This window comes from Mastigoproctus giganteus, chromosome 5 (genome assembly GCF_048544385.1).
Source record: "Mastigoproctus giganteus isolate SK-2022 chromosome 5, ASM4854438v1, whole genome shotgun sequence".
NCBI lineage: Eukaryota > Metazoa > Arthropoda > Arachnida > Uropygi > Thelyphonidae > Mastigoproctus > Mastigoproctus giganteus.
The window spans coordinates 28,689,140-28,707,188 of NC_143579.1; the positions used below are offsets into that span (position 1 = coordinate 28,689,140).

The 18,049-nt window shown below is 38.0% G+C and overlaps 1 protein-coding gene across 1 annotated transcript in view; it reads left to right on the top strand.

Annotated features, from left to right (window-relative positions):
* Window positions 1-18,049, top strand: part of LOC150085270 (major facilitator superfamily domain-containing protein 12-like) — a 78,986-nt gene that overhangs the window by 23,133 nt on the left and 37,804 nt on the right. Inside the window, exon 5 of the mRNA XM_090374507.1 lies at window positions 7,797-7,889. Coding sequence (XP_090230633.1) covers window positions 7,797-7,889 — 93 coding nt within the window. The remainder of the gene's footprint in view (window positions 1-7,796; window positions 7,890-18,049) is intronic.

The following is an 18,049-nucleotide window of genomic DNA, read 5'->3' on the forward strand; positions in this document are numbered from 1 at the left end:
ACATAATTAAATAATATACTGGGTACAATATGGTCTAAGATGCTGATGCACCATAAAATAAAGCATGATATGAGGCTTTAGAACAGTGTTCCGCAACCGGTGTGCCGCCACAAGATGACAGGTATGCTGCGAACTTTGCTGAAGCCATATACCTATAAATAATACTATATGTATTATGATTAGAAATTACATATTATTATTAGAAATTGACAATTGAGAACGTTTCAGTTTACTGATTCCCAGTAAACTGAAATGACATTTCTCAACAAAACATTCTTCTCTGGCATGCAAAGATATCAATTCTTTTCGATGGTTGTTGCAACAAAACAAAAAACAGGCAACGTTCATGACTTCATTGGTACATGTTTTGGAAAAAGTACAGGAAGCTAGCTATAAAGTAGCCAAACTTATTGTAAAGGCCAAAAAGCCACACACAATAGCCGAAACTTTGTTGATGCCAGCTTGTAAAGAGATGGTGAAAATAGACCTGGGCCCAGAAGCTGCTGATGAAATTTCAAAAATTCCGCTCTCAGCTGACACAATCAGTCGCCGAGTCAGTGATATGCCCAGGGACATCGAAAACATTATGAAGGAGAAAATCAAGGGAAGTCGGAGGTTGTCGCTTCAAATTGACGAGTGCCTAGATGTTAACAGTCACGCTCAACTTCTTGCCAACATTCAGTTCATCGATGGAGATGCAATTGCAACAAATTTCTTTTTTTGCAAAACACTACCAGAGCGAGCCACCGATGAAGAAATATTTCATGTTACTAATGAATATATGCTCCAAAATGAATTAAATTGGAAGGATTGTGTTAGTGTTTGCACAGACAGAGCTGCTTCATGACAGGTCGAGTTAAAGGATTTGTAGCTAAAGTGCGTGAAGTGAATTCTGACATATGATGTGACCATTGTCTTATTCACTGTGAAGCCATTGTTGCCAAGTCTTTACCATCTGCTCTGAAAGTTGTGCTGGACAAAGTAGTAAAAGTTGTTAACTTCATCAAATCGCGGCCCCACAATTTTTGACTTTTTTCTGTTTTGTGTCAGGAAACGGGATCTGAACACACCACACTCCTGCTACATACAGAAGTATGGTAAAGTGTTAACGTGCCTTTTTGAGCTTAAGCAGGAGGTACAGACATTTTTAACAGTTGAGGAGCGTGAGTATGCAGAGTTACATTATTTGCAGATGATGAATGGGTGACTAAGTTAGCATATCTTTCTGATATTTTTGTTCATTTGAATGAGCTGAACCGAAAAATGCAAGGCAAGAACAAAAATCTTTTTATGAGTATGGATAAGATTCAAGGCTTTCAGAATAAGGTGGATTTGTGGATACAATGCCTAGAAAATGGGTTGTTTGAGATGTTCCGACCTGTATGGTCACTTGCTGCTAGTAATAAAGTAGTGATAGACTTCATTAAAGAATATTTAGATAACTTGCAGAAGTTCAAGGATTATTTTGGAGAGAGCGTTGAAGATTCCGACTGGGTTCACGATTCATTTGTTGTAGATGCAAAATCTCTTCTGATGAATGAACAAGAGGAACTAACAGAACTGAAGGCAGACAGAATATTGTGATTAAAACATCATGAAGTGCAGTTGGACACATTTTGGTTGTCAATAAGGAAAGAATACCCAGCTAGCTCCGAGATGGCAATTAATGTGTTATTACCATTTTCGGCTACATGTTTATGTGAACTGGGCTTTTCAACCTTGACTGAAATTAAAACATCAAACAGGGAGAGACTCGGATCCCCTGATGGAGAAATGAGGCTTGCATTGTCAACGAATCTGCCACGCATCGGCCGTCTGTGTTCAGCAAAGCAGGCACAAGTATCACATTAAAGGTACATGTAGTTATTTGGTTTAATACTAATAGAATTTTTTTTTTTTTTTGGCTTTGCTTTTGTACAGTGATTTAGGGTTCATAAAATGTTAATGTATTAGAAGACGAAATGCACAGGGGCATAATTTCTTATGGGTTTAGGTAATTAACTTTATAATATCGGTGTAGATACACCATAGTTTACCCATAAATTTGAACTATGTATGTAGTGTAAAAGGCATCGTTTTAATTGTATCTCATATAGCTCATATTGTGGGTGCCTTCACAACGAGATAGCTGGTATTGCACTACTTCAAATAAATAACGCTTCTCTAGTACAGAAGACTACTGTTATTTTTTTTTTCAGTGGATACCACCATCCAGACGATCGTTTCAAAGCTAGGTGGCTTTGTCATCAGTGAGCGGGCAGGTACCCAGTTTACACTACATACGTAGTTCAAATTTATGGGTAAACTATGGTGTATCTACACTAATATTATATAGTTAATTACCTAAACCCATAAGAAATTATGCCCCTGTGCATTTCATCTTCTAATACATTATTATTTATACACCATTTGGCATCTCTCATATTGTGGAAATAACTTCGCAACTGTGATGGCATGTTGCATTACCAGGGTACTTGCCCATTCACTGATGACGAAGCCAACTAGCTTCGAAACGATCATCTGGGTAGTGGTATCCACTGAAAATAAATAACAGTAGTCTTCTCTACTAGAGAAGCATTATTTATTTGAAGTAGTGCAGTACCTGCTATCTCGTTTTGAAGGCACCCACAATATGAGATACAATTAAAACGATGCCTTTTATACTACATACATAGTTCAAATTTATGGGTAAACTATGGTGTATCTACACCGATAGTTAATAAAATGTTAATATATGCCTGAGCCAATTTCTCTTGGATTGTTGGAACAATAATAATCGATTCTATTGTGACTTATAGCATATTTATATTAGCATTCCCATAAACTGTGCTTTCTGGGTGATTAACATTTTGATGTGCCATGTTGTGTCATGGATAACTTAGTGTGCCGTGAAGAGAAAAAGGTTATGGAACACTGCTTTAGAAGGTAGCGGTGCCATTTACAATCAACATGCCACATGGAAATGAGCTCAGTGAATTCAAGAATGGTAAGGTTGTGGATGCCACAGAGCAGGATTTAGCATTTAATAGTTTTTTTAGGCCTCTCAACATTCCAACGACCTCTGTCTAGAACAACATGGCGTCTCCGTAGCCAGGTGGGCAGGAGCAACAGTGCGTAGCACACGCTTCTTGATTAGACTGGTGTTCAAGCCCGTGACCACCAAATACGGAGGATGCGGAAAGGTCAGGGAATGACTACCGCATATCCCGGAGCAATATGGCTTTAGTTGCTAATGCTCCTAAAAACCAAATAACAAACATAGAACAACATATGTGAATGGAACACAGTCTGCTATGCCAAACAATTACTTTTAAGGTTTGAGTATCATACAGGAGCTATTGTCGGTATGCATATTGTATACATAACAACGCATCAGTAGGACTTCCACGGAAGAGCTAAATAAACATGTCTCATGAAAATGAATGCACATCAAGTTTCATGCCATGTTAGAGATACTGCCCCCTCGAGGAGTGGAAAAGAGTTCAGTGAAGTGATGAAGTTTTGAAAAAATTGCAGCACCCCAATTTTTGAAGTGCAATGGAGGCAGTCTGATTTTGTGTTTGCTTTTCTTGTTTTGGTTTTGAACAGATTGTTTTTGTGGATCAGATCTTGCAAAAGGAGTGATATTATGATAATTCTTAATATTATAGGAAAAAACTGTACTTTACCGAAATTAACAGAACAGTTTATTTCTGAAACACAACATTCCGTATATGAAATTAATTTTCTCTTTGCTGATCCCATTTTTGAACCCTCTTTGGGATTCTGTTTACAAGATGAGATGATAGTGACTGACTTAAGATTTCATATAAAGAGTTGAATTTTTTGTAGAAAATTTGGGTTCTATTTTGGGATAATTTTTGAGATTCATTTTTCAGGAGAGAGAGAGAGAGAGAGAGAGAGAGAGATATGACTGGAAATCAACTGAGGTAAAAGTGTTTGTAACTGATTAAGTTATTTATTTTGCTATTTAAAAATTAACTATTTTTTTTATTAACTATTTAACTATTTAAATGTGTAATAACACCTTTTTTAAGAGTTTTATTTCAGTGTTTTCGATTAAGTAAATTAGTATCCAACTTCTAATCGAGTCTTTAAAAGACTAAATCTTTTAGAAAGAAGGTCTAGGTTTATAAAAATGCATTGACTTGAATAGAAGAGGTGCAAGAATATTTGCTGTTGCTGTTGAGGCATTCTTAGATATTTAAAAAAAACTGTTGGTTGGGGTGAGATACTTAGACCAATAATTTTATGATAGCTAAAATCAGAGATACATTTGATCCTTGCATTACAATCCATATTAGAACATACAGAAACTTGGAAAACAGTTTGGGGAGGAACAGGACCTGTTAAGAGTGGTTATAATACTAATACAGTGAGAACTAGAAGCACCTGTAGTGTGAGACCATGGAAAATATAATGGGAAATTATTGAATAATTGTTCACAGAGTGCTGTTACTAATGAAATATCCAATTGGAAAATTTCTGGAGAAAGCACTGCTGTAATCATTGTGTTAGAATTATAGAGAATGTTGAAAATACAGACCCATCGAAGAGTACAATTATTAAATTTGATAACTGTACTCATCTAGGAGTATAGCTATTAAATCTGCAGTAGTGGCTAAATTAACAACTGCTGACATAATAAGAATGTCAGAAAACCTTTCCAACATTGAATTAAAATGAAATAATTTCAGAAATAAAACTAATTATGCTTACTAAACTGATCACAAAAGAAATTGCTGCCCTAGATTGTACTAGCATTGTCTAGCTACCAGGAAACAGATCAAAATGAAAGAGAAAGCAAATTAGATGCAAAATTAATGAAGTAAAAATGTTATATGCAATTCCCTGTAAATGCCATTGAATTAGCAAACATGCATAAAATATACACTTAAGTTAGTTATAAACCAGTTATACAAATATATTAACAAAAATCAGTAGCTTTCGGGACGCGTGTCCCTTTGTCAACTGACAAATTAAACTTGTCAGTTGACAAAAATCTGTACCGCCCTCAACCTATGCTTATCAAGCAGCATCTTCACTTTTGAGGATTCACTCTACCAGCAGGTACATGGCACTGCTATGGGTGCCCCTGTCAGTTCCGTAGTAGCTAACATCGCCATGGAAGATCTGGAGGAGCAGATACACCAGAACCCACCTAGACCTATTACAACATGGTGTAGATACGTTGACGATATTTTTACTGTAATACCACGTGGTTCTGAAACTGCACTGCTGGAATACCTCAACTCCCTATCTAATTTCATCAAGTTTACCATAGAATCAGCGGTGAACGGTACGCTCCCGTTCCTGGACGTCGAAGTGCATCGCGTAGGCCCACATCTAGAGACCTCAGTATACCGCAAACCCATGTGGTGCGGTCAATTCACTAACTACAGGTCCGGCCACGCACCAAGCCATCTCAATAGCACTGCCCGCACCCTATTCTCCAGGGCTTGGAGCCATTCCAGCACCGACACAATTAGGCGTAACGAGATCTCCCATGTGAAGGCGGACCTAACCAAATGTGGTTATCCATCCCATGTACTAAGCAGATGCCTATTACAGGCAGAAGAACTCACATCCAACCCAAGACCACCGAACCAAGTCAGTATATCATCCACCTACATTCCCTATTATCCAGGTGTGTCAGGATGGATCTCGAAGGTCCTTAGAAGTTACAACATCAAATGTGTGCAATTACCCTGCAGGAACCTACGTTCACTTGTCTCCAGCGTGAAGACCCCTGTCACACCTGTCTTGCGCAGCAATGTGGTATATCGCATCACCTGTAGAGACTGTAACAGTTGCTACATAGGAGAAACATCAAGGCGTCTCCAGGATCGCCTCACGGAACACGACAGAGCAATCCAGCTTGCCGAAACTGACCAGTCCGCGGTCGCGGAACATTTCTGGGCCACCAACCACGATCTTAACCACAAACGCGACTTTGAAATAGTAGACCACTCACAGCACTCTCGCCACCACCTATGGCTAGAGTCACTCAACATAGTAAGCAATCCAAAGGCATTAAATCGCCAGAAAGGCATACGTCTACATCCCATCCTGGAGACAACCGTTTTATTGCTGGATGATCAGTGGCATAGAAAGCGGCACACGTCCGTGCAACAACAATGACGCATGATTAACGTGCCTCACTCAGCTCGTTGTATTGTATTTAAATTTGTATTTAATTTGTCAGTTGACAAAGGGACATGCGTCCTGAAAGCTACTGATTTTTGTTAATATATTTGTATAACTGGTTTATAACTAACTTAAGTGTATATTAAACTATGGACCCCAGTACTCCAGGCCCATTCGTTACTATGCATAAAATATATTTTAAAAAAACATAGAAGACAAAAAAATTAAAGGATACAAAAGAAAAATATGAAAGGAAACATACAGGAGTGTATAAATGATAGATAAGGTGTAAAGGAACAAATATGGAACATTTGATAAAAGATGAAATCAAATTATTGGCTTTGTGATGACATTAGGTCATAATTGTATAAAAATAAGTTCAGAGATTTCCACTTATCTATGGTGGCCAGGAAGTAAATTTGCTCAGATAATTGAACTCCATATCATCCACAAAATGAAAGAAAAACTGAAATGTGAAAATATATATATTTATGTTCATATACATTGATATTTAATATGAACATAATTTTTTTTTGAAAAAGGAAACAAAGAAGTTTCCTTTTTCCTTTGGTTCTCCTTCTTACAAAAAGTACTACACAAATTTTGAAACACCATCTTATCAGCAAGAGCAGTGTCTTGTGCACTTCAGCACCATTTTCATATTTATTGATGAATTGAAAGGTTTTGTTTAATAGAAAGAACAACCTTTTTTGCATAATGGATGCACATGGATGTAAACAAAAAGAAAACTTGGAGAAGAATATTAATATTAACTGTACAGTAGTAAAACTGAAGGATTATTGAAATGAGCCACAGTAGTGGGCAGAAAGGAAAGGTGAAATGAGAAATTCAAGGGACTTGTCTGAACAAACAACCCCTGCAATGGATTCAACATATTTCATTTTGTTATCTGACTTAAGACTTCTGCAGGCCATAAAGACCCCCAGTTAATCCCAGAAAATTGAGATAATTAAATGTATGCGGTATTTAAACTGCAGATAAACTGAAAGGACTAGAGTCTACAATTTATGCTGTTAATTTCAAGTTTCTCCATCTGAGTCACATTAATATTTAGTTGAATTATCAGCAAGGGAACAGATAATACCCTGATTGTTAATAATTGTAGGGATGTTTTACACTAAGCATTCTACATAACACTTGAAGGTTTGCAATTTGAGCTTTATATAGAAGCATAGTGACTTTATGAACTTTTGTTATCTCTCAGTAATTAACTTTCTTACAAAAAGAGTTTTAATTATATCATGCCCCTACAAGAGATTTGCTTTCCTTTGGGAGAAAGAAAAACACTGACCTACAATTATATCTGGTAAGTGAATCTAACTAACCCTCTTTGAACATTAATAAAAGCTAAGATATCAAAAGAATTTGTATTACAGCTAATATTACATGTGCTCCGTGTAGCTCAAAGATTGTTAAAATTCTCAGGAGGGATCAGTAGCATTATATTGAATGCCATTATTCCAATTTGCTCTTAAGAAGTTTAAATTATCCATGAATACCATAATAGTTATAGTAAACCTGTGAATTGTGCAAGAGTAGTGTCATACTTGCCAAATTATATTCATGTAGTATGGTATTATTTTTTTTTTTAGATTATTATTTTATTATTTATTTTTTATTATTTTTAGATTGCCATCTTGTATATGGCAACTCGACTTTATATAAATCTTTCCCAAGTGTATATGCCTGTATATTTGCAAGACTCTTTAGAACTAGAAAAGGTCAGTTGACAGTTTCAGCTATTTTATATTCAATGACATTATTTGTTAAATATATGTATAGACGTTTTTTTAAGTATGCTTAAATTTTCTTATATCTGCATAATACTGTTATAAATACTGTTGAATATATAATTTTTTGTTTGTTCAATGTGTGGACTTTGGGCAAATGTCCAAGCCTTCATGGCTTGGACATTTTGAATTTTGAATAAGAAATGGTTGGCTGTGATTCACCATTTCTTATTCAAAATAGTTTTAAAATTCACTTTTTGAATAATTATGGGCATCCATAGTAGAGAGATTAATGAAAAGTGAACATTTCTTAAAAAATTAGTAATAAAAAATGAATAATATCTTAGCATTAGCATTAGTAGAGGCATATGATGCAAAAAGCAAGCTTATGCAGCATCAACCAAAAAAAAAAAAAAAAAAAACCCCACTCCCATTTCACCCCTCTGTTCGTTTGAAATACCTGTCCAGCTGAGCCTTAAATTTATTTAGGCTATCAACTTCCACAACAAGTGATGGAAGTCTGTTCCACCAACCAATTACCTGCTGGCTAAAGGCAAATTTCCGCACATCTGTCCTACACCTGTCTTTCTTCAATTTGAATTTATGCCCTCTCAGGTGATTATTCTGAGCAAGAGGAAGAATCCCATCAGCATTGAGCATGCTCAAACCATTCAAGGCTTTATACACCTCAATCAGATTACCTCGCCGGTGCCTAGTCTCCAGACACTGTAATTTGCAAAACTTAAGCCTTTCTTCATAAGAGCAACCCTTTGTTCCATTCACTAACCTTGTTGCCCTTCGCTGTACTCGTTCCAGCAGCTCTACATCCTTCTTGAAATGAGGCCTCCAGACCTGTATACAGTACTCAAAGTGTGGCCTGACCATTGCCTTATACAAGGGAATAATCACCTCCTTATCCCTGCTAGAAAAATTCCTGTATATCATTGACAAGACACCATGAGCTACTCTTGCAGCCCATCTGCACTTCTCAGAAAACTTCACATCTGCCTGCACAATTACCCCAAGTCCTTTTCATTCTCTACCACTGTCAGTGTAGTACCACAGAGTTGTTACGTTAATCTGGGATTACTGTTTCCCATATGTAGTACTTTTCATTTGTCAATGTTAAACTCCATTTGCCACCTCTCAGCCCATCTGCTCAACCTTTCCAGATCCTGTTGCAGCAGCATACTGTCAGTAGTGTCCTTAACAACCCTGCCAACCTTTGTATCATCTGAAAACTTGGACATTAAGCTTGATATATACCATCATCAATATCATTTATAAATACAGAAAACAACAATGGACCCCACACTGAACCCTGAGGGACTCCACTAATAACATTAGTCCACGATGAGCAGTGTCCATTGATTACAACTCTCTGTCTTCTCCTCCTCAACCATCCCTTTATCCATAGCAGCAATTTGCCTCCAGTGCCACACTGCTCCAATTTGTGCAGCAGTCTTCCATGTGCAACAGTATCAAAAGCCTTTCTAAGATTCAAATATATAATATCAAAGTTATTCCCTGCATCCTATTCTTTTGTGACTCCATAAAAGTATCCAATCAAATTGGTCAGGCAAGACTTTCCCTTAACAAAACCATGCTGTGTCCGAACATTAACTGAAGTCTTATCTATATGATCCTGCAGTGCTTCTTTAACCAGTGCGTCCATTAATTTTCCTGGAACAGAAGTTAAACTCACAGGTCTATAATTACTTGTGTCAGCCTTTGATCCTCTTTTGTTGGGGTCACATTTGCACATCTTCAGTCTATGGGTACCTCCCCTGAGTCCAAAGAAGCTCTCATAATTATGGCTAAGGGTTTGCTTACTTTCTTTGCTGCCTCCTTTAATATAACTGGATAGATCCATCCATCCCGGGTGCCTTTTTTTATGTTTATTCTCAACAATTTCTCCTCCACTTTCCTCTCAGTTATTACAAAATCATCTAGCTCACTGCCAGAGTTTACTTCACCTCTGGCAATGTATTTGCCAAATACATGTATTTGGCATCGATTTCAATTGAGGACTCTTTTGTTTCCAATGCATTTATTTCTAGGACACTTCATTTTGCACATTTCCAACTCTAGAATTTCAGCTGAGTCTGAAGCTTTCTTCATAATTATATCTATAATGATGAAGGCAGCTTGAGACTCAGCTGAAGATCTAGTATTTTGTGACCTCCTTAGCTGCTTCTTTCAGTTTAGCTATGTAGCAGTGTTACCATTCTGAAATTTTATACAGTCAGTTGTTCTATAACACAGTACATGTGATTCTAAAAATCTCTGTGTTATGGTATTTCACGCATTAAAAACAACAGAGCTTATGGGAAAAAATAGGGATAGAGCATTAGCATTAGCATTAGCATTAGTAGAGGCATTTGATGCAAGAAAGCAAGCTTATGCAGCATCAGCCAAAAAAAAAAAAAAAAAAAAAAAAAAAAGTAACATAAATAAATAAAAATAACCACTTCCACTTCACCCCTCTGTTCGTTCGAAATACCTGTCCAGCTGAGCCTTAAACTTATTTAGGCTATCAACTTCCACGACAAGGGATGGAAGTCTGTTCCACCCACCAACCACCCGCTGGCTAAAGGCAAATTTCCGCACATCTATCCTACATCTGTCTTTCCTCAATTTGAATTTATGCCCTCTCAGGTGATTTTTCTGAGCTAGAGGAAGAATCCCATCAGCATTGAGCATGCTCAAACCATTCAAGGCTTTGTACACCTCTATCAGATCACCCCGCTGGTGCCTAGTTTCCAGACACTGTAATTTGCAAAACTTAAGCCTTTCTTCGTAAGAGAACCCCTTTGTCCCATTCACCAATCTAGTTGCCCTTCTCTGTACTCGTTCCAGCAGCTCTACATCCTTCCTGAAATGAGGCCTCCAGGCCTGTATACAGTACTCTAGGTGTGGCCTGACCATTGCCTTATACAAGGGAATAATCACCTCCTTATCCCTGCTAGAAAAATTTCTATATATCATTGACAATACACCATGAGCTACTCTTGCAGCTCGTCTGCACTGCTCAGAGAACTTCATATCTGCCTGCACCACCACCCCCAGGTCCCTTTCATTCTCTACCACTGTCAGTGTAGTACCACAGAGTTGATACGTTGCTCTGGGGTTGCTGTTTCCCATATGTAGTACTTTACATTTGTCAATGTTAAACTTCATTTGCCACCTCGAAGCCCATCTGCTCAACCTTTCCAAATCCTGTTGCAGCAGCATAGTGTCAGTAGTGTCCTTGACAACCCTGCCAACCTTTGTATCGTCTGCAAACTTGGACATTAAGCCATATATACTATCATCAATATCATTTATAAATACAGAAAACAATAAAGGCCCCAATACTGAACCCTGAGGGACTCCACTAATAACATTAGTCCACGATGAGCAGTGTCCATTGATTACCACTCTCTGTCTTCTCCCCCTCAACCACCCCTTTATCCATAGCAGCAACTTGCCTCCAATGCCACACTGCTCCAATTTGTGCAGCAGTCTTCCATGTGCAACAGTATCAAAAGCCTTTCTAAGATCCAAGTATATAATATCAAAGTTATTCCCTGCATCCAGTTCTTTTGTGACTGCATCATAGTATCCAATCAAATTGGTCAGGCAAGACTTCCCTTTAACAAAACCATGCTGTGTCCTAGCTATAACTGAAGTCTTGTCTAGATGATCCTGCAGTGCTTCTTTCACCAGTGCCTCCATTAATTTTCCGGGAACAGAAGTTAAACTCACAGGTCTATAATTACTTGTGTCAGCCTTTGATCCCCCTTTGTGAATTGGGGTCACATTTGCACATCTCCAGTCAATGGGTACCTCCCCTGAGTCCAAGGAAGCTCTCATAATTATGGCTAAGGGTTTGCTTACCTCCTTTGCTGCCTCCTTTAATATAACTGGATAGATCCCATCCACCCCAGGTGCCTTTCTTGTGTTTATCTTCAACAATTTCTCCTCCACTTTGCTGAGAGCAGAGCACTCAAAAATAATGTCAGTATATTTACTTCAGTCTGGTAAGTAAAACACTAAAAAAAAAAATAAAATAAATAAATAAATATTACAGTAAATATAACACTGTAATATATACATACTAATTAATATTTCTGTTCACTGACATTTTTTTTTTTAATTGGAAAAATATAAAACCGTAAATAACAATCAATAATGACAAACATGGGACGCACAAATTGAACAAGTGAGACAAGTTTACGAAGCTTAAAAAAAAGGAGTGATGAGAAGATTCTGAAAATTTGTTTTTTATATGATTGACGATTTTATGGAAGGGGAAACGCATTTCACCATAATAACTTAAAAACCCACGGAATTCCAGCTATCGGTATTATTCCAAATGCAGTAAGGTCAAGTTTACTACCTGTTTATAATTAGATTGCATTAGCAGAAATGTGCTCCCTCTGCTCACACTATCCTGCCACATGAAATTTCTGTTCGAACAGAAAAATGTGAGCTCCTGAAAACGTGAATCGGCCTGCAATATCATGTAGCTTGTGAATACAGCGAAAGACAGCAGTGTGTCTCTGACCAGTACAACTACAGTAAATGTGAAATATTGCTCTCACACATTTGACATTTTTTAAGCTTTGTAAAGTTGTATGTGTTGTTGCACAGCTCGCTACGTTCAGCCTAGTGCTGGGTTTTGTGTTCACCTAGTGTTACTTGCAGACAAAATCGCGCATGAGCCAATGCGAAAATCACGTTATACTCGCATTGTTTCCTTAATATGTCAGTCACATTGGAGCAAATTTGCATTCCTAAAATGTGCGTTATAGCAAAACTGGCAGTATATGTGAAATTTGATGATTAATAAAGTCTGTTGAAATATCTATAAAATGTGTTTCAGAATATCATAATTACAGTTAAAGCTTTGTTATCTGGCATTTTACCATCCAGAATGCTCAATAACTGGAATCTGCCAAAGTCCACACATAGGTGTAGACTATATTGATATCATTACACTATATTTATATTATATGAAAGTAGGCATCAGGATTTAAACTGCCTAAAGTGCAGTGGAGTTGATTTTCACAGTTGAGCTTTGTCTCTATCATTGCCTTAGTGCTGCACTATTTTAAACAAATGCCATCACCAAGAGAGCTGTTATTTTGTTATTTAATACCAATATTTAATTTATAGTAAATATGGGACTTCTGGTCTCTCATATGAGAATATGTAGCACATGGCGATACTTAGTATTGGTATTGGTAAAATGTGCAAGAAAGCATAAAAAACTTTTACTTTAAAACACATTCCGTTTAATAATGTGTCCAATCTTTTATATTTATTAAAAATGTTCCTGTTTATACTCTGGCATGACCACCAGGCCAGTAGAGTTTACAATAAATCATCAATACAAACGTTAATCGTATTTAGCAGTCACGGGCTCAGAGAGCATGTGCCACTGCACTCTTGCCCCTGACCACTGGGGCTGTGTCAAATTTCTCACTTCTGCCAGTCATTTACTCTGACTAAAAGCAAATTTCTGCACATCTACTTTGCAATCACCCTTCTCTTTCAGTTTAAATATATCCCCTGTGTGTCCAGTTAGCATTTAGTGTTCTTAACCCTTTTCAAGCCTTAAACTCTTCAATCAGGTCACCACACAGGTGCCTAGTTCCCAGATGCTGTTTTTTTGTTTTTTTTTTACAGAACTCCAGTCTTCCTTGATAAGAATATCCTTTTGTGCCTCCAGCTAATCTCATTTCTCTTCTCTACACCCTCACCAGCAGATCTACATGCTTCCTAAAATGGAATTTTCAACCCTGTATGAAGCACTTAAGATTTGGCCTAACCATATCTTTATACTACGGATAATCACCTCATTGTTCTTGCCGGCAGAGTTCCTGAATATCATCATTGACCAAATCTCAAGAGCTTTTCTAGCACCTGTCTGCACTGCTCAGAGAACATATAATGGGCTTGCACAATAAACATCTAGGTCTTTTTTTTTTTTTCCTTTATCAGTTACCTTGGATTTATTGCTACTCAAGTGATATGTAATTCTGGGATTACTGCTATCCAGACACGATAAGCAGGATAATATGCTTGAAAGCCTTGTGGATTAACTCGAGGCTTGAGGGAATCTGCACGACTCTAGGGGAGAAATTTTTATCAGTGTGGCCTACGTTGTTTGTAAAAAGAATCTGGTTTTTTTTTTATGTAAACCCCAAACACCAGAGGTATTAGAACCTATAGTACTTAGTACCGTGCTTGGGTTGGAGGTTGAGAAGATGAAAGAAGATATTTGTTGATACTGCACTTGAACTTCTGTAGACTGTAATTTTCAGGAAATACGTATGAAGGAAGGTTGTTCCAGAAAATAGTAGTTGAATGAATAAACGAGGAAGATGAAAAGTTGGTTCTGTGAGTTTGAAGTTGGACAGTAAATGGATGTTGGCTGCATGTGTTCGGACTGTTTTGAAAGAGAGAGAGTGGGAATTATAGAAGCCAATTCAGAAGAACAGTGCCCATGGAAGTATCTGTAGAAGAGGCATGCAGCAGAAACAGTGCGTCTATGAGACAGTGAGTGGAGAGACTCTGTTAGAGATGAATCATTAATTAACCTAACTGTCCTCTTCTGAATGGAATCAAGAAGCCGGATAGAGGTTTTGGGGGCACCACCCCAGATGTGGGAACAATATTCCATGGCAGGGTGGATTTGCGATTTATACAGAGTGAGCAACTGTTTGGAAGAAAAGTAACGCCGAGAACGAAAGAGAAAACCAAGTTTTTTAGATGCAGAGGAAGCAATATTTGTAATGTGCTTGTGCCAAGAGAAATTAGAAGTCAGGGTAATCCCCAAAAGAGATATATCATTTTGCCTAGAAATCAGTGTCATCAAAGATAAGCATAGGGGCAGAAGAATCCTTTTTGCGAGATATAAGACAAGATTGAGTTTTAGAAGGGTTGAAATCAACTAAGTTGTCTTTGCCCCACTGGAGAATTACTTGAAGATTGACATTTAAGGAATTGGTAGCAGATTTTCGAGAAGTTGAAGCTGATTGAGCAGGACAAGGTTTCTCAAAATGGAAAGTTGAATGCAATGTGCTATCATCGGGAAAACTATGGATAGGATTTCCAGTCAATGGAAGAAGGTCATTAAAATACAAGAGGAAAAGATTGGGGGAAAGAACTGAACCTTGGAGGATACCGGCATTAGTGGAGAAGTTAGAAGACAGAGAGCCATCTACCTTCACCCTCAGTAAGCGATCAGAGAAAAAACTGGATAACCAGTTACAAAAAACAGTTGGCAAACCATAAGATGGGAGCTTGTTAAAAAGACCTTTATGCCAAACACGATCAAAAGCCTTTGAGATGTCAAGAGCAACTACTTGTGTTTCACCGAACCTTTCCATTGAATTAGTCCATAAATGGGTAACATAAGCCAGAATATCACCAATGGACCGACACTGACGGAATCCATACTGGTGATCATTGATCAGATGGAAGGTTTCTAGGTAGTTTAAGAGTTGGCGGTTAATTAATTTCTCCATTACTTTAGAAAGAGTAGAAGTAATTGCAATGGGACGATAATTGGATGGGAGGGATTTGTCACCCTTTTTAGGAACTCGCTGGATATGAGCAAATTTCCAAGCAGAAGGAAAAACATCTTTGGAATAAGAAAGTGAAAAAAGGCAGCAAAGAATAGGAGTACGTTCAGGAGCACAGGTTTTGAGAACAAGTGGAGAAATACCATCGGGACCTGGAGCTTTCTTAGCATCAAGATTTGTCAAAATCTTTCTGACATCCTTTTGATGGAGGATCACAGGAGGCATTGAATGGAGTGTGTTGGGAATGGTGGGAGGGGTTTTACCAAGATCATTAATACATGAGTTGAAAGAAAAATGGGATGCTAACAGGTCAGCTTTATCCTTGCCATCTGGTTTGGACAGAGGTGGGAGCAGAGATGGGCAAAAGTTGCGGCCAATAGCTTTGGTGAGAGACCAGAATGCTTGGCTACCATTAGGGTAAGAAGCAAGTTTTCTACTCTTAGCCTGTTCAAACTCTAGTTTGGACTGATTAATAACAGCTTTACAATTGTTGCGAGCTTTGGTGTAGGCAGAAAATGAAACTGAAGAATTAGAAACAAGCCAATTACTATATGCAATGTTCTTCTCTTGAACAGCCTTAGCACATTTATTGGAAAACCAAAGTTTAAATAAAGAACGAGATTTTAAAGTGGAGTGTTTGATAAAGGATTCCATTCCTGCAAGAATAATTTTACTGACACGATCTGAGCAAACATTGACATTTGGCAGACTGCAAGTGGAAATGGACATCGTTGAGATTAGAATTGAGACCACGTATATTTGTGAAATGAATTAGGAAGTATTTGGGAGGTTTAGATCTTTTTGCAGATAAGCTTGCTCTATTAGTTTGACAATTCATGGTGTATTCAATAGTAAAAAAAATTGAGTGGGACATGCTGTACGAAGTAATGAAATTTTTGAATATGGTGTACACATGGTAAGAATATACCCAGATCCTTGACATAACGTGGCCTCTACAATGCTCCCCTGCATACACACTACTCGGACTCCCTCCAGTCACTATCTGGCAGAGTAGAGGTAGCAAGATTATACACTAGCTGATCCAGAAGCCTTCTAGAGAGTTACCAATAGGTTCAGTCTGGTGTTCTAACTAGCAGCTGGCCTGCGAACACCGTTTTAGAGCTGTACCCTCGAAATGTAAGGAATATTGGAGCTCGCCACGATGTTCATCATAAACTCAAAAGTTATCAATCATACTGCATGATGGAAGAGGTGGGGAAGGGTTGACTGGAACCTAGCTCTAGAGACTAAACATGAGTTCCACCACTTCAAGCCTCCAATAAGCAAAGTGGTGGTATTGCACCGGTTGATGAGAGTCATCTACCACCTAGTACTGCCTGGTAACATGGAGGAGCGGCATTCCTCCATGTGGTGTGGGCGCCACACCTCGACCCCTGCTTACGTTGGTTCACACCTGGGTGGTCACCCACCATGTACTTGTGCATGGAGGTCATACCCAGGATTACTAACAGTCCCGCCATCGTGAAGGTACAAGCAGAGAATTTGACTGTCACAGACCATCCATACTTTGCCGAAATCAGGTCCAGTTGACTTGAGTGTCACCAGAATATCAGTTCCATCAGCGTTTTAGACTCCCAGGTAGCAAGTATAGCTTGTCTGGCATATCTGAGAGAATGTCTGTGACAACCTCAAGGACCTTTGTAGAGATGGCATTCATTTCAAAAAAGGTAATGCAACGATTTTGCCAGTATCATTAAGAATATCTTAATGGTTCCACATTTATCTGATGATATGAGTGAAAATAATGTTTGCACTCACCTCAAGAATTCTTGTTTGTTGCCACAACAGCCAATGTTGGCAAGCTGTTCTGAGGTTATCACCGTTTAAAATGAGCAGGATAAGATAGAGAAACAAGCCTAAATAACTTCAAAGGGTGTGTCAGGGTAGTAAACTATAGAAGAATACTTAGTCTTAACTGCATTTACAGCAATGTCAGGAGTGTTGTAAATAAAATAGCTGAATTTGAACTCCTAGTTAGGACATCTAATGCTGACATAATAGGACTAACAGGAACATGGTGCTACCCGGAAATTGGGGATGACAAGTTCCACTATGGTATGTATAATGTATTTAGGAAGGATGGGGAAGATAGGAGAGGTGGTGGTGTCATGCTTCTTATCAAAAGCAGCCTGAGTATGAAAAGAGCTTTTGCTAAGTCTGAAGTTACATCTGCTGGCATAGAATCTTTGTGGTGTGAGTTAGTTGAAGCAAAGGTATAATGAGAGTGGAAGTAATCTACAGACCAGAAGATTGTGAAGGGAATGACGAGTCTTTACATGCAAATGGTTGATGAAAGTCATCAGGCAAGTAAGCGTGAATTTCTTATTATGGGTGACTTCAGTCTGCTCAAGATTGATTAGAATAAGTGGGAGAGAAACTCACCTTGGAGAAAAATTTTTCTAAATAAACTATATGTTTATTATTTGCACCAGCATGTCAGAGATAATACTAGGGGTGAGAATGACATTATCATTACTCATGAATTAGGCTACCCAATTAATAAATATCATATAGTGCCTTAAACCTAACTGTTTAAGGCACTATATGGTATTTATT